Consider the following 22,262-nt stretch of genomic DNA (forward strand, 5'->3'; position numbering starts at 1 on the left):
ATGGTGGAGCAGGCTCGAGGGGCTGAATGGCCTACTTCAACTGCCTTGTTTCGTTTGTTTGTCTGTGGGCATTCCTGGCAAGACCCATATTTGTTGCCCATCAATAATTGCCCTTGAACTGAGAGGCTTTCTCAGCCAATACAGAGGCCAGTTAAGAGTCACCCACGTTGCTGTGGGTCTGGAGTTACATTTAGGCCAGACCAGGTAAGGACGGCAGGTTTCCTTCCCCAAAGGGCATTGGTAAACCTGATAGGTTTTTAAACAACTGATGATGGTTTCGCGGTCATCATTACAGAGACTAGCTTTATCTTCCAGATTTATTAATTACATGTTTTTAAAATTCAGCTGTGGTGGGGTTTGAAGCCATGTCCCCAGAGCATTAGGCTCAGTTTCTGGATTACTAGTTCAGTAATGTTAGAACTACACCATCATCTGCCCTTAAATTTCGACTGAGGCCTCCACCCTAGGGACTCTGAAGAAACGATCTGGCATTTAAGTGTGTAGTCTGCTTGCTGCCCATTCAGTTTGATATTGGTTCCTCCATTGCGCTCCCTTTGAAATAGGAGTGGGAAATAATGCCCAACCTGCCACTGCATGGTCCAATGTCAACAGATAGTGCAATCACTGCTTGTGCACAGATCAAATTATTAATAACCTATTGATGGAAAATGTGCAGCTTGGCTTTTCATTTATGTGTAAGTGACACCGCAGGACTGGATTTTCAGTGTAGTCTTAGTTCTTTTTTGATCAAAAAATGCTAATTCAAATCAAGTCCGATCATGGTCCAGACATGAGGGACAAACCAGATCAAATCCGACAAGACAAGACTTTGCCTCCCATATTGAGCTCCATCAAACATGGTCCAAGCTGACAGGATAAGGCATTGCACCCCTTCCCAGGCTTGATCTAACGCTCCATCTTAGCCAAAAGGCCGAGATGGCTTTAAAAAAATTGCATCAGAATTGGAAAAGATGTGCAGAGTAGGGGGTTTGGCCATGCTGAATTGCCCCTTAGTGTCTCAAACTGTGCAGGTTAGATGGATTGGCCATGCTAATAAATTGCTTCTTAGTGTCCAAAGATGTGTAGGTTAGGTAGATTGGTCATGCTAAATTGCCCCTTCGTGTTTCAAGCTGTGCAGGTTAGGTGGATTGGCCATGCTAAATTGCCTTTAGTGTCCCAAGATATGCAGGCTAAGTGGATTGACCATGCTAAATTGCCTCTTAGTGTTTCAAGCTGTGCAGGTTAGGTGGATAGGCCAAGCTAAATCGTCCCTTAGTATCCCAAGATGTGCAGGTTAGGTGGATTGACCATGCTAAATTCCCCCCATACTGTCCAAAAATGTGTAGATTAGGTGGATTAGCCATGCTAAATGTGCAGGGTTATGGGGATAGAGCAGGAGAGAGGGCCTGGGTAAGATACTTTGTTAGAAGTCGGTGCAGACTCAATGGACCAAATATCTTCTTGTGCAATGCAGGGATTCTATGATTCTGTGGGGACCTTGATTGAAATATGAAGCTCAGCTCTGCATTAGGCACAGGCACCTGCAGGTTAACATTGCAAGCAGTCAAAAATGGTCAGGATCTGAATAATGAAGTAAATTGCTCTTTTTGACTTGCCACGTCAGCACAGGTCAGATCGGCTTAAAACACAACACCTCCCCCCCACCCCAACCCCTCCCCCACCACCATGTATTGATCTGAAGAGTTAATCACTATCGGAAATGGCAAATTGCTGCGGCTATGACCTTAAGTAGGTCAACCATTTAAAATCCATTATCCTGATTCAATCTGCCCTAAATGCACCAGTACAACACATTCAGACACACCACAATAAGCAATTACTTTATTGGATTGTCTGACCACCACCTGGAAAGTGGTATTTACAGCTAACTGTTGAAGATGGTGTATCTCATCATCATTCATTCCCCACACATCTACACACACTCACACACATATATTCATGCACACACATATCTACATGCACACACACATCTACATGCACACACACACACTCCTCACTCACTCACTCACTCTCTCTCTCACTCACTCACTCACCAAAATGTACGAATAAAATAATGATGTAACCTATCCATTGAATTAATATTAACAATTGGTGATGAAGACCACAGTGGTAATAGCTATTCTTAATCTCTTCAGCACAAGGCTCTGTTATCTCAAAGGAAATAATTCAATTGATTCTAACCCTCAGCGGGACTGAGGTGGAGTTTGGGGCAAGGGCAGTGTGAGTAATATTTAAAAGCTTATCGCTCGCTCCTGCTGTAACTGAGCTGGTTGCTATTTAAACTGTTCCCTGCAGTTTGGTGGCTGAGATGCTTCATGAATGTATGGAACTCAGGATCCTGTGATGGAATTAGCACACCAGTGAGATTTTAACTGACTGGGTAGCATGCAGGTTCAATTCCCGTACTAGCTGATTTAACCTGAGGATCACCACACCTCAGGTGAGGGGCAAGGTTGAGCCTTCTCAACCTTGTCCCTCACCTGAGGGGTGGTTATCCTGTGGGGTGGCATGGCGGCACAGTGGTTTGCACTGCTGCCTCACAGCACCAGGGACTTGGGTTCAATTCCTGGCTTGGGTGACTGTCTGTGTGGAATCTGGACATTCTCCCCATGTCTGCATGGCTTTCCTCCGGGTGCTCCCGTTTCCTCCCACAGTCCAAAGATATGCGGGTTAGGTTAATTGGCCATACTAAAATGCTCCTTAGTGTCAGAGGGATTAGCAGGGTAAATATGCGGGATTATGGGGATAGGGCTTGGGTGGGATTGTTGTTGGTGCAGACTTGATGGGCTGAATGGCTTCCTTCTGCACTTCAGGGATTCTATGATACTATGATCCTCAACCTTGCCCCTGAGGTATGGTGATCCTCAGGTTAAATCACCACCAGTCAGCTCTCCCCCCTCAAAGGAGAGAGCAGCCTGTGGTCATCTGGGACTGTGGCGACTTTATCTTTAGTGGGGCCCTCTCCTGCTGTGTAAAAACTTCACAGAAATTGGCTTCTGGTACTGAATGATTGAGGAGGTCCAAGGCATGGAGGGCCGTTTATGAATTCTCTCCCCCAGCAAGCAGTGGAGGCTGGGCCATTGAATGTATTCAAGGCTATTGTTAGTTTGATAATAATAAAAACAGAAAATGCTGGATTGGCTCAGCAGGTCTGGCAGCATCTGTGGAGAGAGAGAAAGACAGAGTTAACATTTCAGATCTAAATGATCCTGCTACAGATTTTTGATTGACAAGGGAATCATGTGTTATGGGGTGGGGTTAGAATCCTGCAGTGCAGAAGGGGGGCATTCAGCTCACCGACCATAATCCCACCCAGGCCCTATCCCCATAACCCCATGTATTTACCCAGCTAATCCCCTTGACACTAAGAGGCAGTTTATCAAGGCCAATCTACCTAACCCGGACATCTTTCCGACTGTGGGAGGAAACCCACGCAGACACGATGAGAAAGTGCTGACTCAGCACAAACAGTGTCTGAAGCTGGAATCAAATCCGGGTCCCTGGCACTGTGAGGCAGCAGTGCTAACCACTGTGCCACTATTAGGTGTTCTCTCCCCCCCGCTTACCCACCAGCCCCCTCCAAACCCAGATGGAAGCTGGCAGGAAAGTGGAGCACGTTGGGAGGGGTAGGGAAGCTTAGACAATTGTTCAGTGGAGGAGGGGGATTGAGAATTTTCAGCCAGGTTTGGAGGGGGGGGGTGGGTTTGAGAGCTTTTAGCAAAGGTGGAGGCGGGTGGACAAGTGGTGGGGGGTGGGGAGGGCGTCATATCCACCAATTAAAAAAGCACGGATGTTTAAAGGTATCGATGCAGCTGTCAAAGGCCAGGCCAGCCCCATGAGGTTGATCAGAAGTGGTGGCCCCAACATCCTGTCCTGTCACGACCCACAGTTTGGGAACCCCTGACCCAGAACTGACACACACACACACGGCCTTGGAGAGAAATGAAACAATCACGACTTATGTTCTTATCTCACACAGGATAAATTACTGTTCAGTGAATTTACAACCCTATTGTCAAATCTGTATTTCCATGGGAGCGCCTGCGGCATTGCATGCCTATATATCTTTGTTATCAATGGGCTTCTTACCTGTGCAGACTCTCATTCTGCCTGTTCATCATCATGAAAACAAGAGGGAGATGTACCTTGTTTATATATTGTACAAACTAATGGATCACGATGGGATGAATCACTGGCCAGTAATTCATTCCATGTAATCTGTTCAAATTTCACTTTGGATCACATTTGCCACGTGGATTTACCTCCAACTTACAGTTGCTGTGATGGAAGAGACGGGTGATGCAGTAGGACGATCTGTCATATTTCATGGTCTGACGAGCGACAACGTTATTCCTCACGATGTAAGCTGCATCCATTGTGTGTGCTGACACCCAACCCTGCAATGCAATGCTTCCTAAAAGGGAATGATTCGGCTCCCGAAGGTGTTCCCTCACCCAGTCTGCACTCAAGGCCATCATTCCACCCAAATCCCTCTCTCATTTGCAAAGAGACAAAAAGCCACAATCAAAAATAACTCAATAATGTCTTTGATGGTCTGCTCCACTGAGTGACAATGATGTCAGTGACCCATAGCAAGACTGGCAGAGATAGGGCACGGTACTAAATCTTCTGCTAACCTGATATTAACTGTACTTGCTGCTCCAGACACTAGCCTTTCCAGAAAGTTCATTTTTCCTTCTGTTTTTAATTTAATTGGCTGGGATTTTATGGCCTCACTCACCCCGAAATGGTAAAATCCCGCCCAAGGGGGATTCCCATTATCCACCCCTCGCCCTCTTCGATTTTGGTGGCAGGCCAGGCAGTAAAATTCCTGAATAAGCCTCACCTCATTTTCCTGTAAATACATTAGCGGAAGACAATTAATGCATTTTTACTGTGCTTATTCAGACTGAAGGTGGCACGGTGGCACAGTGGTTAGCACTGCTGCCTCACAGCGCCAGGGACCTGGGTTCGATTCCTGGCTTGGATCACAGTCTGAGAGACATCTGCACGGTCTCTCCATGTCTGTGTGGGTTTCCTCCGGGTTCCCATTAATGTCCCAGTTTGTGTCTGTGGATATCATTCCAGGTCCAGATGTTGGAATTCTCTCAGACTAAAGGCCTTGGTGCTTATCTGTGAAGATCTTTCTTGTCTCTTATCAGCTTATGCGATATTTAAACTTATCTGATTATTAACCCTTTCACTCTGAATCTCTGCTCTGTTAAATCCACCATCACACTCCTGCTTTCCCGTAGTCCGGAAGATGTGTTGGTTAGGTGGATTGGCCCTGCTAAATTCTCCCTCAGTGTGGCCGAACAGGTGTCGGAGTGTGGTGACGAGGAGATCTTCACAGCAACTTCATTGTAGTGTTAATGTGAGCCTATCTATGACACTAATGAGTAAACTTTTAAAAACTTCAAGCTGAATAACGTTTGAACGTGACCCCAAATTGTCCGATCTACATTTTCAAACTTTTGCAGTCCTCTGTCTGTCAAATTCACGTAATACTTCTGTGTTTAACACGTTATCTTTGGGCTGCACAATCAATTTTGTATCTCCACATTTTATGCTTGCTCCCATGCGAAGCGCAGTTATGCATATAAATCACACAAAGAGCAGGCATCGATGTGATAAAATATGTCATTTCAAATATTACTTATGCATCAGCAGCCCATTGTGTGCTTTCGGTTAGTATTCAGTGCTGACTGCGAAAACATTTTTCAAGAGCAGCGCTGGTCAGTTTGGTACCAGATGTCCTTATCGCTGTTTCCAGCGCTGCGCGTTTATAATTATGGTATCAGTCATGTTTTGTGCATGCTGAATTTTTAAACAACACACTGCCTCGGTAAGATTTATTGAGAAGATGAAACTGAGATTCTCTGAATGACCACCCATTTTTAATATGCGTTAGCAGGGCAAAAATCAATACTGCAGCATATCCTCGATATGTAAAATATGATGTTGGGCAGAATTTATATGAGGTGTTATCAACTTTATGCAGATAGACAAGTTCTCAGCGCGAGGTGACTTTCCATTAAAACTCATTCCAAACATGCTTTGAAACTTGGGTGCAGACGGATTTGAGATGCAACAGAGCAGGGCAAAAGGAAATAAGCAAAGCTGAAATCAAAGTAAATTTCATACAAGTAGTGAGTAACAGTGCAGTCAACAAAATAAGATAATGTAGCCATTCAACTTGTTCCCACTCATGATTCATAATGTCGCGGAGGATGGTGACCTAGGGACAGTGGAAAACCAATTAATTTCACAAGTTGTAGAGGAAACTGACTTGCTTCCAGTTGTAAGAATTGGAACTCAAGTCAGGTTGGTGAAAGATACTCTGATAAATCTCATTCAATCCGGGTGCACTCTCACTCACTCTATCTAGGTAAATTCTCACTCACTCTATCCAGGTAATTTCTCTCACAATTTATCCAGGTACATTCTCAACCCCCTACCCAGGTAAATTCTCACTCACTCTATCCAGAATTCAGAAATACACAAGCAGTTATAGTTTCCAATTTGATTACAAGTAATTAGCATATACCAATCAAGATATAGGAGTTATCTCTATCCATTAATTAGTAATGATTAAAGTTACATCACTCATAAGGTACAGATAATTAGGGTGGCATGGTGGCAGAGTGGTTAGCACTGCTACCTCTCAGTACCAGGGACCCAGGTTCAATTCCAGCCTCGGGTCACTGTCTGTATGGAGTTTGCACATTTTCCCCTACGTGGGTTTCCTTCGGGTGCTCCGATTTCCTCCCACAGTCCAAAGATGTGCGGGTTAGGTTGATTGGCCATGCTAAATTGATCCTAGTGTCAGGGAATTAGCTAGGGTAAATATTTGGCGTTATGGGAATAGGGCCTGGATGGGATGGTTTTCAGTGCAGACTCAATGGGCTGAATGGCCTCCTTCTGCACTGCAGGGATTCTATTATTCTATGATATTAATATAATTCACACTCAACTCACATTTATTTAATTATGATATTAGCATGAAAACATAATCATGTTAACTGACCTAATTCATCATTGTTACAAGTTATCATCGATGCCCCAGTTTATGTTTGTATCTGTGGAGATCACTCTCTTCTTCCAGTTCCAAATGTTTGAATTCTCTCGGAGTAAAGGTCTTGGTGCTTATCTGTGAAGATCTTTTTTGTCTCTGGTAGCAGCTTATGTGATTTCTAAACTTATCTGATTATTAACCCTTTCACTCTGAATCTCTGCTCTGTGAAATTCACCCCCACCTCTCTGCTTTCAGATATTGCCTCAAGTAAAAATCAGCTGTCCAAAATCTTTGTGACTGATATTGGAATCCACCAGCAGTGCAAATAGGCTGCTAGTGAATCATCAGTTGAGTTTGCACCTTGCCCAATCTTCTGTCCACACTGAGGTTGACTGAGATACAGTTCAAATTTGTTTAAAAGCAAAACGCTTTGGATGCGAGTTCTGTAGAAGAGTCATATGGGCTTGAAACGTTAACTGCATTTCTCTCATCACAGATATTGGCAGGTCTCATAGAGTCATAGAGAAACAGGCCCTTTGGCCCACCATGTCTATGTCAACCATCAAATACCAATCTGTATTAATCCCATTTACCAGCACTTGGTCCATAACCTACTACGTCTTGGCGATTTTAAGCGCTCACCCAAGCGTTTCTTAAATGCTGTAAGATTATCTGCCTCCACCGCCCTCCCAGGCAGCACATTCCATATTTCCTCTGCCCTCTGGGTGAAAAAATAATTCCTCAGGATCCTCCATACCACTTCCTCCTCACCTTAAACCTCTGCCTTCTGATCTTGAACACCTCTGCTCTGGGGAAAAGATTCTTACAATCTACCTTATCTATACTTCTCATAATTTTATAGATCTCTATCAGATCCTTCCTCAGCCTCCTTTCCTCAAGGAAAACAAACTTAACCTTTCCAATCTCTCCTCATAGCTAAAATTTTCCATCCTAGCCTCCTTGCACCCTCTCCAGTGCAATCACATCATCCCAATAGTATGGCGACCAGACACTGCACACAAAATTCCATCTGTGGCCTAACCAATGTTTTATAAAGTACCAAGATCTCCCTGCCCCTATATTCTATGCCCTGACTAATGACGGCAAGCATTCCGTATACCTTCTTCACCACCCTATTTACCTGTGCTGCCACCTTCAGTGACCTATGGACTTGTACGCCAAGGTTCCTTTGATCCTTAATACTCCCCAGGGACCTATCATTCATTGTGTATATCCAACCGTATTAGATCTCCAAAAACCTCACACTTATTAGGATTAAATTCTATCTGCTATTGCTGTGCCCAACTTACCAGCTGACCAGTATCAGTCTGTTGCCTCAGACTATCCTCCTCACCATCATCAACACCGCCAATCTACATGTCATCTGCAAGGTTACTAATCACACCTTCTACATTTACATCCAAGTCATTAATGTATAGAACAAACAGCAAGGGTCCCAGCACCAATCCCGCTGGTGGAGGCAGATAATCTTACAACATTTAAGAAACGTTTGGGTGAGCGCTTAAAATCACCAAGGAGTATTAGGTTATGGACCAAGTGCTGGTAAATGGGATTAATACAGATTGGTATTTGATGGTTGACATAGACCGCTGGTCACAGGCTTCCAATCACCAACGATCTCCTTTTGCCTCCAATAAGCCAATTTTGGATCCAATTTGGATCCCATGGACTCTAACATTTTGGACTAGTCTTCCATGTGGAGCCTTGTCAAAGGCCTTACTGAAGTCCACGTAAACCACATCTACTGTGCAACTCTTATCAATATACTTATTTACCTTTTCAAAAATCTCAACTAAATTAGTTAGGCAGGATCTCCCACCAGCAAATAAATGCTGACTATCCTGTCTTTATTGATTAATCCTGAGGTGAAGTTGCCAGCGTTGGACTGGGGTGGGCACAGTAAGTCTCACAACACCATGTTAAAATCCAACAGGTTTATTTGGTAGCACAAGCTTTTGGAGCGCTGCCCCTTTATGAGGTGAGGCAGGTGACAGGAACTCACCTGATGAAGGGGCAGCACTCCAAAAGCTCGTGCTACCAAAATAAACCTGTTTGATTAATCCTGTTCCTCAGAATTTTGTCCAATAGTTTCCCTACCACTGGCATTACACTAACTGGCCTGTAATTACCTGGCATATCCCTGTTGCCCTTCTTGAATAAAGGTATCACATTAGCCATCCTCCAGTCATCACCTGTGGCCAGCAAAGATTTAAATATCTCTGTCGGGGCTCCTACAATCTCTTCCCTTGCTTCCCATAGCAGCCTGGAATATATCTCATCGGGTCCTGGGGATTTATGCACCTTTGTGCTCACTAAAACATCGAATACTTTTTCCTTATTAATCTTAACATGCTCTAGAACTTCACTGTCCCATCTGAAATCCCCAGCTACAATGTCTTTTTGCATAGGGAATACAGGTGAAAAGTATTCATTTAAGACCTCGCCCACATCCTCTGGCTCCATGCACAGGTTGTCCCTTTGGTCTGTAATGGGCCCCACTTTTTCCCTGGTCATTCTGTTGCTCTTACATATTTATAAAATACCTTGTGGTTTATCTTAATTTTAACTGCCAATTCTATTTTGTGGCCCTTCTTTGTCCTCCTAATTTCTTTTTTAAGCACCTCCTACAGTCTTTATACTCCGGAATACCCCCCTGTTTTCAGTGCTCTATACCTTTCACATGCTTCCTTTTTCTTCATTATCAGACCCTCAATATCCCTTGACACTTAGGTTGCCTGGACTTGCCGCCCTTGCCCTTCACTCTTAGAGGAACACATCGACCATAAACTCTCACTATTTCACTTTTAAAAGACTCCCACTTTCCAAATGTAGATTTACTTGTTAGGAGCTGCTTTCAATCTACATTTGCCAGATCCTGTCTAATGATATTGAAATTGGCCTTCTCTCAACTCAGACACCTGATTTCTGGACTATCCTTATTCCTTTCCTTCGTGACATTCAAACTTGCAGTGTTATGGTCACTATTCCCAAAATGCTCCACCATTGACACTTCAACCACTTGCCCGGCTCCATTCCCAAGGGTTATGTCTTGCACTACCCTATGACTAGTAGGACTATCTATGTACTGGTACAAGGAGCTCTCCTGAACACACTTTAAAAATTTCACCCTGTCTGATCTTTTCACACGAAGGTGATTTCAGCTAATATTGACAAAATTAAAATCTCCAACCACTATAACCCTGTTCCTCTCGCACCTGCTGAGTTTATCCAGCAATTTCTGCTTTTTGTTCTAACTTATTGTTGGAAACTCCTTCCCACATCTCACTGTCCCTTTTACCTGGTTAGAAATTAAAAATTTTGACAACATTTCCAAGTCAATGGAAAATAAATACCTGTGGGGTGAAAAGTCAGCTGCCAATTCAGTTAGTTTCGGTCTGCTAATGGAACCAGTTTTCGCTCCTTTATCCATCTGTCAATCACCTAATAAAGAAAATTTTTTTAAATTCATTTGTGGGACATGGACGACACTGGCTGACCAGCATTTATTACCCATCCTGAGTTCCCCTTGGAGGGCAGTTAACATTAAACCATATGGGGTGGTACAGCGATTAGTACTGCTGCCTCACAATGCCAGGGACCAGGATTCGATTCCCAGCTTGGGCCATTGTCTGTGCAGAGTTTGCACATTCTTCCCTCGTCTGTGTGGGTTTCCTCCGGGTGCTCTGGTTTCCTCCCATAGTCTGAAAGACATGCTGGTTAGGTGTATTGGCCGTGCTGTAAATTCTCTCTCAGTGTACCTGAACAGGTGCCAGAGTGTGGTGACTAGGGGATTTTCGCAGCAATTTCATTGCAGTGTGAATGTAAGCCTTCTTGTGACACTGATAAATAAACTTTAATCATTGCTGTGATGTAGGCCAGACCAGGCAGGGATGGCAGATTTCTTTTGCTAAAGGACATCTCGTCATCTAGAGATGAAACACTCACTATAAAATCTTTAAGGATGTACAGAAAATCTCATTACTGTTACCATTTTCTCTCCCAACATTGTACTTCTGTGGTTTATTTGGTGTTCTTGCATGCATCAGAACTGTCTTTCAGTGGCATTCAGACACCAGTTGACTTTTTCTGGCAATTGACAATGGTTTCATGGTCATCAGTAGATTCTTAATTCCAGATTTTTTTCATTCAATTCAAATTCCACCATCTGCAATGGCAGGATTCAAACCTGGGTCCCCAGAACATTAGCTAAGTTTCTGGATTAATAGTATAGCAATAACACTGCTAGGCCATCACCTCCCCAACTTACTGTCTGCACGAAGAGTACTTTATAAATGTTAAATTATAGCTGAATCCAGCACTAATGTTCCTTTTCTTCATGAGTGTCAAAAGGAAACACAGATGGTTTGCCCCTTACCATTTCAACACACTCAGTCTCACCACAGAGAAAATCATGAGAACTTGCTTCAAACTTTGGACTGATTTGATGTTTCGCTGCTAAGTTACAACATAATTTTAAAAACCGCCAAAGCTCACAACGAAGCAAGTAATAGAGGTTATTTGGAGAAGTGAGGCTGGAAATGAAGTCAGCCATTGCCCGAAGGGGCTTGAGTTTCCAGCCGGCAGCTGCAGTGGACTGGCAACTCTTTATTTTGAGAACTCGCCCTCTTTCTACACTCCAAATTGTTCTGTGGAACTCTGCAAGGCACAGCAATGAAAGGAAACAAATAAGATGTTCAAATGAATCTAAAACCTTTGTTGCCGATTGCGAAAAGTGTAGTAATGGAGAAAGAGGGCATTGTCCTTGTGGAATGTCCCACACTGGGTGCATTTTTTGCAAGAAGGTGCTGGAGTTTCTGAAAGGATCTTTTGAGGATGTGCTGTGTAACCTGAGGGTATCCGTCTAATCTGAGTCCAGATCAAAGCGATCGGCTGATAGCTCGGCACTGTATTTCATCTTGGAGCTCCAGGGTTTGAGCGAGATATTGCATATCAACAAATAGGAACTGCTTATTTATGGAGTGCAAAGAACAAAGGAGTTAAATTGTGTTTTGCAGAGGTACCAGCGAAATAGATATCCTCAACAAGACTTGAGAACTCTAGGCTTGCACTTAGCTTCCTGCACTGATCTATCACAATATATTTGCCCTTTGTCTCAACCTGACATGTAAGGCTATAAGATATAGGAGCAGAATTAGGCAATTTGGCCCATCGAGTCTGCTCCGCCATTTGACCAGGGCTGATGCAGGAATAGATCAATAATAATTTTCAATTATTTACTTCTAAGAAGAAAATAAACTCCTCTCTGATAAAAGTATCTTTAGGAAAAATAGTCACTTGTTCTGAGTATGGTTCAACAACACATGGATAGATCAGGCAACTGAGCTTGTGCTTCCTTTGTGGCTTTCTCTTCGGCTTTTAATAGGAAGCAGCCGTTCAAGCTTATTGAGAAACTGAACATTCATGGGACATTCTTGAACATTGTTGCGTGGGACACGGACACGCAAAGGTCCATTGACCTCGGGTGGGATTTTCCAGCCTTGGTACGAGTGTGACGGTAAAGTCACACCCTGATGTCAATCCCACTCTCCTACTTTGGATTCCCTTCGTAATAAGACCCAACAGTGACCTACTGCAGATCCCAACATGGATCTACTATAGATCCCAACCGGGATCTACTGTGGATTCCAACAGGGATCTGCTATGGATCACTGCAGGGATCTGTTGTAGATCCCAACGTGGATCTACTGTAGATCCCAACGTAGATCTACTACAGAGCCTTAACAGCCTCATCTACTGCAGATCCCAATAGGGTTTTACTTCAGATCCCAATAGGGATCGACTGCAGAGCCTAAACTGACTAAGATATAAGAAGAAACTATTAGTCAATTGGGTTATTTTTAATTATAAAAGGCACTATTTTGTTCCTGATTCACAAGGCAAAGGTTAGGAGGACTTCAAACTTCAATGCACAAATGATTCCATGGCGAGATTTGCAAAATGGTGCAATAACAATTCTCTTAAACTGAACGAAGAGAATCAGTTATAGACATTAGGAAAAAGCCAATTAATAGTACTGGCCGGAATTCTCCAACCATGCCCGTGGCTGGGATTCGCCGATCCTGCTGCAGTGAGTGGCGATTTGGCTGAGCACCAAATTCTCCCCTACTGGTGACGGTGGTGGGCCATACGACATCAGAAAATCCCCACCTCTGTTCCTGTGAAGATTTAAGGGACCGTGCTTGCACTCACCCCGAAACTGGAAAATCCCACTTGAGGTCAACAGACCTTTCCATGGTCCGTCCCTCGCTCACTCTGATTCCCGTGACGGGCGGAACGGAAAAAGTCGCCCCATGATATAGACTTTGAAATAATTGCTAGCTACAAGTATCTAAGCGTCAAAGTGGATGATACATAGAATTGGAATGAGCTGTGTACAGATGTGGTGGCCAAGGGATGTACGTGATCATACAAATGCAGGTAATTAAAGTCTTTTTGAGTGGCTCCTCGAACATGAAACTCTGCTGAATATAGGACAGATGTCAGAGGTAGGTTCTTTACTCAGAGAGTAGTAAGAGCATGGAATGCCCTGCCTGCAACAGCAGTGGATTTGCCAACATTAAGGCATTTAAATGGTCAGTGGATAAACATACGGATGATATTGGAATAGTGTAGGTTAGATAGGCATTAGATTGCTTTCACAGGTCGGCACAACATCGAGGGCCGAAGGGCCTGTACCACGCTGTAATGCTTTATGTTCTATGTTCTATGAATGGCTGCAATTGAGAATGTTATCCTTTTGGATGTCTCTCCCAGAAGAGTGCCCTGAGTAGTGGACTCTTTATCAATAACAGAGATAATTGAACCAGCCAGGAAGGGTGTTTTATAGAATCCCCACAGTACAGAAGGAGGCCATTTGGCCCATCAAGGCTGTACTGATCAAAATCCCACCCAGGCCCTATTCCCGTCACCCCACCAATTTACCCTGCTAATCCCCCTGACACTAAGGGGCAATTTAGCATGGCCAATCAGTCTAACCCACGCATCTTTGGACTGTGGGAGGAAACCAGAGCTCCCAGGGGAAATCCACGCAGACACAGGGAGAACCACACAGACAGAGACCCAAGCCAGAAATCAAGCCCAGGTCCCTGGTGCTGTGAGGCAACAGTGTTAACAACTGTGCTACCATGTAGATCTTCCTTCACGAATTTTGATCAAAGTAAAGATCATCATAAACAATGAGAATCACCCCGTGCCTTAGTATTAATAGTTTATCTCTCAGATACAGAATAAATTGGTTCTGGAACTCACTTCTTCTCTGCAAGAGCTTCTAACAGGTGTTTAATCTGCGGATGAGGTTAAGGACTGGGGGTGGGATCTACTATCTGGTTATTTCAGTGCATTAGAATAATTTTAATATACTTTAATTAAAATTATACCGCTATGATAGGGTAATTTTTCTTCCTTTTTATTGTTATTATTCGCTTAAATGTAATTTTGAATGAACAAGCAATATACCCGCAATTAATTTCCTCATGTACAATAAAATGAAATTGAATCGAATTAAATTGACTTAATTATTTATCTATTAAATAAGATTGAGCCCAAATGAACTCAGAAAATGTTGAGTTTCAAAGGAATTCATTGCCACGTGGAGAAAAATATTTATTGTAAGTTTGCTTTCATTGTTATTCCAGTAACATCAGTAAACAATGGTTAGCACTGCTGCCTCACAGCACCAGGGACCTAGGTTCGATTTCCAGCTTGGGTCTCTGACTGTGTGGAGTTTGCACATTCTCCCCATGTCTGCATGGGTTTCCTCTGGGTGCTCCAGTTTCCTCCCAGAGCCCAAAGATGTGCAGGTTAGGTGCATTGGCCATGTTAATTTGTCCCTCGATGTACTCAAACAGGCATCAGAGTGTGGCAACTAGGGGGTTTTCACAGTATTTTCACTGCACTGAGAATGGTAGCCTACATGTGACACTAATGAATAAACTTTACTTCTTAAAATCCGTTGGTTATGTGGGAGATTTCCGTACCTAAACTTTGTCAAACACTGAATACTTCATTTTATATTTATTCCTGGGATGGGAATACTATTAGCTTGGCCAGCCCTTTTACCACAATCCCTTGAAAAGGTGGTGAACCAGTGCAGTCCATGCAATTTGGGTACGCCTGCAGAGGCGTTAAGGAGAGCGTTCCAAAACTTTGACCCAGCGACAGTGAAGGAATGGGGATATTATTCCCAAGTCAAGATGGTGAGTGACTCAGAGGGGAACTGAGTGGTGATGATATTCCTGGTACACCTGCTGCACTTGACCTTCTAAGCGGTAATGGTCACAGCTGTTGAAGGAGCCTTGGCGAGTTGCTGAACAATTCAACAATAGAATTTGGGGGCGAATTCTCCCATCCCGCTGCACTGCATTGGTAGCGTAACAGGCTCAACTCTCCCCACTGGGCACCACAGCCTTCACGATTCCCTGGGCGCACGATTTCCGGTGCCATCAGCTCTGCATCAGAAATCAGCATGGAGCTGAATAATTTCTGTTAATCCTAATTTGAATACAATTTAAACCCCATTAGTGGGCCCGGGACGGAAGTCTCTGGGACCACTAGCCTCTCCCCCCACACCCAGCCAGGGGTATTTCACTCCAGCAGGGTTTACAGTAGCTTCCCACTTGTAGGGAGCTAGCAACCCAACCTGGCTGGAGTGAAGAGGAAGCCATCAAGGCCCCTCAGAGAATTGGGGGCCAGTGGAGGGTTGCCCCAACATTGCCCCCTAGCACTGCTCAAGGGGCAAAGTGCCAATGTCCAGGGGGCATCTTGGCACTGTCCGGGGCATCGGGCAATGACAAGGGGGTGGGGCCTAATGGGCAGGACCTGTTGGGGGTGGGATTTGAATCCAGGTCCCCAGAACATTAGCTGAGTTTCTGGATTAATATTCTAGCGATAATACCACAGGGCCATTGTCTCCCCAACGTATGTTATGGTTAACATATATCAACTTGAAGAAGTGGTTCCAGATTCATGCCTACAGCAGGAAGTCGCATTCCTACAGAGTGGTGTATCTGTTTTTTTGAACCAGAGGTCTCTCAGCCAAGAGGACCATAACTCTGGCTCCGGTGTCCAATTTAAGATTTGTGAGATGACCATTAACCTATGGATGGGATGGGGGACGGACATATGAGGAGAGATTCATCAGTTAGGATTGTATTCGCTGGAGTTTAGAAGAATGAGGGGGGACCTCATAGAAACCTGTAAAATTTAAACAGGGTTGGACAGAATAGATACAAGAAGGCTATTCCTGATGGCAGAGGAGTCCAGAACCAAGGGTAAGTGTAAGGATACAGGGTAAACTTTTTAGGACTGAGATGAGGAGAAATTTCTTCACTCAGAGTGTGGTGATCCTGTGGAATTTACAACCAGAGAAAACAGTTGAGGCCAAAACATTGTGCGTTTTCAAGGAATTAGATATAGCTCTTCAGTAGGAGGGGATCAAAGGATAGAGGGGGAAGGCAGGATCAGGCTATTGAGTGGGATGATCAACCATGATCATACTGAATGGTGGAGCAGGTTCAAGGGCTGAATGGCCTACCCTAGCTCCTATTTTCTATGCTTCTATGTTAAGTCCACCCTTTCTAGGGTCTGTGGACTCTGCAATCCGTGGGTATTCAACATGGACCTCCACCTGATCTCTGGAGTCCTCAGCCGCACAGTGGAGTTTTCTTCCTCTGCCTTCTGTTTCCAATTCTGCAATGGAGCTTCTCTCGGGCGATCTCTCTCTCTCTGTGTCTTCATTTTAGCTTTCAGTCAGGTCAGAATGCCGCTCCCACTATTTTCCAGATTTTGAATTTCTTCTCCAGTTTTTTTCAGGTTTTTGATTTTTCCACGAGTTACCACCATATTGTAGGATGTTGGATACTGTTCAGTGGGTATTAATGAAGTTTTTGTAATCTTATGTAGATTAACCATATATATTTATTAATGACATGAGTTCTGGCATATATACAGTAAAATGGTTCAAGCTGGGAACTGTCTCCCTGCTGGCTTCTGCACACAGCTCTGTCCAACACTCGACTGATCCCTAGATGTGAGTCATGTGTTCTCTTACATCAGTATATGGGCGGTAATGTACTCAGTCCCACGTTAACCTTGTATGTGACAGATCCTTTTACCCCAGGTGGAATATGAGCTTTGGAAAGATGTGTTGATTTTTATGTAACCTCTTTCCCCTTTCATCATCATATTGGTGCTAATGCATTAAAATAACAATTTGAATGGTTTTTGAGTGATGCCGCTATTTGTACTCACCTTTGAACAAAGATTAAGTGACCAAAGAGAGAATTCTGATCAAGTTATTTTCGTCTTGACTGAATGGTTCCTTTTTCCCTCTGTAGAACCAAGCTGAGGCACACTATAAGGGTCACAAACACGCCCGAAAGCTCAAGGCACTGGAGGCTCTGAAAAATAAGCAGAAAACTGCAGCAGCCAAGGAAGATGATATGGTGCAATCCATTCACAACACCGATGATACCATGAGTGATCCAGAGAAAACAGGTTAACTGCCCCATTTCTCTTAGCAATGGCCAACTTCATGCTTCTGATACTTTTAAATCTTTTGCCTAATAATTGAAATATGACAAACTGTTTAATAGAATTAATTAATCATTTCATTTTGAAACCAGCAAAATGATCTGTTGAAAATACAGTAGTTTCAAGTTTATCTATTAGTGTCACAAGTAGGCTTACATTAACACTGCAATGAAGTCACTGTGAAAATCCTCTTGTCGCCACACTCCGGCACCTGTTCGGGTACACTGGGGGAGAATTTAGCACGGTCAATGCACCTAACCAGCACTGTCTTTCGGACTGTGGGAGGAAACCAGAGCACCCGGAGGAAACCCATGCAGACACAGTGACCCAAGCCAGGGATCAAACCCAGGTCCCTGGCGCTGTGAGGCAGCAGTGTTAACCCACTGTGCCAAATTGAGAATGCACAATAGGCATCAGAAAGAAAGATTAACATTGCAGGCGTGACTTTGTGGGCTGAATTTTACGGCCTCATCATGGAGGGGATGGGGCTGGAAAAAGCGGCGAGCCAGTCAAAAGCCCATTCACTTGGGCAGGAGTGGAAAATCCCACTGGCTGGAAATTCCATCCTTTGCGTTTTATTCAGTGAATTGCAACAGAATTGAATCTGAAGCAGTGCATCTTCAAATGTTCATGTTCCAATTACTGGATATTCAGATTCTCACTCCTCTGATAGAATATTCAGCAGAGCTTAGGGCAAGGAAACTATTGAGGATCAGAGAGTTGTAAATAGTTTATTTCTAAATGTTCAACTCTCCGCTTTGATGCAGGTATCAAACCATTGCCTCCGAACAGAATTTTTGCGGGTGGTTCCGCTTTGAATTGGCAAACTGGCAATGATTTGATATTTGCACTTGGTAAAACACCAAGTAATACATTTTTAAAAATTCATCCCTGGGATGTGAGCGTAAGGAACATAAGAATTAGGAGCAGATATAGACAAATTCAGCCCTTTGAGCCTGCTGAATCAGATCATGGTTGATCTCGCCCTGGTCTCAAATCCACCTCCCCACCTGTTCCCCATATCCCCTTATCCCTTTTTTATTACAAATATATCTAACTCTTCCTTGAAACCATTCAGTGATTCAGACTCCACCGCGCTATGGGGCAGTGAGTTCCACAAATTCACCACCCTCTGCGAGAAGTAGTTCCTCCTCATCTCAGTTTTCAATCTATCTCAACCTAGACCTGCGACCTCTTGTTCAAGATTGTCCCATACGAGGAAACATTTGATCTACATTTACTTTATCAATCCTTATTAAATCCCAATCGCATTGCTGGCAAGGCCAGCCTTTTCTGTAGCTTCCTTAATTGTCCTTGAGAAGGGAGCAGTGAGCTGCTTTCTTGAACTGCTGCAGTCACTTTGGTGTTGGTACACCTACAGTGGTCCCACCACCCTCATCCCGCTCCAATCCCAGTCCCAATCCCATATTCAGAGATTGTGCCCTACATTGTTTTACACAATTTTTGTATTGCCATTTTTAATTTTGCGCAAGAACGCAAGATATTGGAGCAGGAGTAGCCCACTCTCCCAGTTACTCACCTCCATCTAGGTGGAAGGTAGAGCAGAGAGATAAGTGGTAAAGGCAGAGAGTGAGCGGCAGGGTGGCACAGTGGTTAACACTGCTACTCACAGCACCAGGGACCCAGGTTCAATTCCAGCTTCAGCTGACTGTGTGGAGTTTGCATGTTTTCCCCGTGTCTGCCTGGGTTTTCTCCGGGTGCTCCGGTTTCCTCCCACAGTCCAAAGATGTGCAGGTTAAGTGGATTGGCCACGCTAAATTGCCCCTTATTGTCAGAGGGATTAGCAGGGTAAATATGTGGGCATTATGGGGATAGTGCCTGGTGGGATTGTTGTCAGTGCAGACTCGATGAAGTGAATGGGATGCTATGAGTGATTTCTTTGAAACAGTTATGGACAGAAGAAAGCGAAAGTGAACTTCTTTATCCTCTCCTCTGTCAATTAGCAGAGGTGTTTTGTATTTTTTAAGTAGGTTGAGGCGTGTTACTCAGAACCCTCAGTTGTGTGTTCCAATTTAACCAACCACAGCAAACTCACAACATGATTAACTTTGAAGATTATGTTAGTCACATTCAAACCCAGGGAAGGAGGAGTGGGTGTGGTGTTCACACACACACATACGCACACTCGTCACACGCACACTTGCGGTGCACACACGCGCGCACATGCACACACGCGTGTTCATGCACATGTGCACACACATGCACTCACAAGCACACAGTTGCGGACAAACATACACACACACACATACATACAGGGGATAGATAGATTTTCAACTATGGGCAACAACAGTAAAAGAACTCCAAAGATATGCGGGTTAGGTTGATTGGCCATGGTAAATTGCCCCTTACTGTCAGGGGGATTAGCAGGATAAATACATGTGGTTACAGAGATAGGACCTGGGTGGGATTGTGGTCGGTGCAGACTCGATGGGCCAAATGACCCCCTTCTGCACTGTAGAGATTCTATGAACAACAAAAATGAAAATAAATAGTTCATGTGATTCCAAAGTCCGGGGAGTCAAAGTCCAGAGAGTGTTTCCTTTGTGACAGAATTCAGTCCAGATGAATTTCTGTTGGAGACAAGGAAACAGGAGTCCTTGAAATGAACGATGATACAACCTGATGGAGTTTCTGTCTTTAGACTGCTTGGCAGACAATGATGAATGACTTTTAAAAAAATCAGACAGGCTTGAAGGAATTGAGGGATGGTTACAGGCTGTTTGCTGAGCCAGGGTTTGCTGGGCCACTTTCCAGTTGGTGTTAAAGCAGCATTCTGTAGGTGTCTCAAAGCGATATAGAGATTTCAAAATGGTCATTCGAGTCATGTGACATTCTTTCACCACAGTGAGGTCGAAAACAATGTTTTGTTCTTTGGAATTGGCTTTTGGTTTTAGGATTGATAACATTCCAGCCAATTAACTTTAGAAAGAGCTACCATTGAGGTTTCTGTTCCAAGAAGCCGTTATCTAGGCAGGCTTTCTAACTCCGCGAGACGGATAAGTCTATCAAGGTGCAAATGATATCCTTTGTCCCTTCAAGGATCTCTTTCTGAAATGAACCTGGACAGTTCCATTTGGCTCATGAGGTGAGTCTGTTAACAGCTCTGCAGGTATTAACTTCTTACTAATTATGAATTTACAATTGTGATTATATAAACTGGTGAGATTCACTTAGGATCCAATCTCTTAAGTAGTTTTAGAAAGTCAATTTATTGAATTGATTAAAGTCTATTTTTCATTCATCCATGGGATGTGAGCATGCTAGCAAGGCCAGCGTTCTTTTGCCCATCCTCAGTTGCCTTTGAGAAGGTGTTGGTGAGTCACCACCTTGAACTGCTATAAACTTTGCAATGTAGGCCAGGCTGGCGGGCCTTGCGGAGAATGGTGGGGGCAGGCGAGTGGGATCTTCAGGGAACGAGGAGAGAATCACCTTGAGGGTCCTCTGATGGGCACAGGGGACTGGAAAAGGAGACAACCTCCCTAACCCAGCCACAGTCTGCCAGGCTTTCCCTATGGCCTGGACACTTGACACCAGCCCACTCATGGATAAAATCCCAGCAGCAGGAGGGAAGAGGCCTTAATGTTACTATGATTGGCCGAGCCATCCCATCTTCCCCCATCTCTGGTAAAATTGGGCAGAGGTGGGTAGGCATAGTGTGGTGCCACTGCTTTCACACCATGCCCTACCCCACGCCTGCCACCCTCCTCCCAAGGGACCATAAAACATCCCGAGCCAATCAGAAGATGAACCTGCTCTTTATGGCTCAATTGGATGATCTTTGACTGTCAAATCTTTTGGTTTTTTTTTAACTCATAAACAAGTATCTCAGTGATTTTGTTTTAAATGACAAGAGTGTTTAAAATACTCCTTTCATTTTTCTCCTCGAGTTTCATAGAATCCCTACAGTGCAGAAGGAGGCTATTCAGCCCATCGAGTCTGCACCGACAATAATCCCACCCAGGCTCTATCCCCGTAACTCCACATTTTCACCCTGCTAATCCGTCTAACCTACACATTTTAGTACACTAAACAGCAATTTAGCACGGCCAATGCACCTAACCCACACATCTTTGAACTGTGAGGGGAAACCGGAGCACCCGGAGGAAACCCACGCAGACACGGGGAAAACGTGCAAACTCCACACAGACAGTGACCCCCAAGCCAGGAATCGAACCCAGGTCACTGGAGCTGTGAGGCAGCAGTGACAATCATTGTGCCACCGCGCTGCCCATTTGTTCACAGCAATGTCCACGAGATTAATTTTCCATTCCTGGCAACTCCAGGACAGTTGTGAAGGATTGGTGCCTTTAATTGAATCTTGATTCAAGTTGATACCTCAACACACAGCTTGGCATTGAGACTTAGATACCCAAACATTGTGTTTCACCCAGCTGCTATTTCCCACAATCTTTCTTGCCGTGCTTTTAGACTGCCCTGATGCTTCTGCTGCACTTCTAATCTCCCTTCTCCCACCTGGACCATACTGACTGCCCTGGTTAGCTGGAACAGCAGTGGACACAGACAAAGATGCTTCTGTACATCTACACGTCCTTGCAAAGATCTCCAACTCTCGGAAGAGATCAGCCAGTATACTGATCCCACTGGCGAGAATGAAGAGATGCTGTTTAATGTG

The 22,262-nt window shown here is 44.2% G+C and overlaps 1 protein-coding gene across 3 annotated transcripts in view; it reads left to right on the forward strand.

Moving 5' to 3' along the window:
• The window catches only part of znf385c (zinc finger protein 385C), a 335,644-nt gene that overhangs the window by 277,822 nt on the left and 35,560 nt on the right, over positions 1-22,262 (forward strand). For all 3 annotated transcript variants that reach the window (XM_080213587.1, XM_080213588.1, XM_080213589.1), the window contains one exon: positions 17,413-17,572. In XM_080213587.1, coding sequence (XP_080069713.1) covers positions 17,413-17,572 — 160 coding nt within the window. The remainder of the gene's footprint in view (positions 1-17,412; positions 17,573-22,262) is intronic.

Source organism: Carcharhinus amblyrhynchos, chromosome 27 (assembly GCF_965287045.1).
Source record: "Carcharhinus amblyrhynchos chromosome 27, sCarAmb.v2.hapA, whole genome shotgun sequence".
Taxonomy (NCBI): Eukaryota; Metazoa; Chordata; class Chondrichthyes; order Carcharhiniformes; family Carcharhinidae; genus Carcharhinus; species Carcharhinus amblyrhynchos.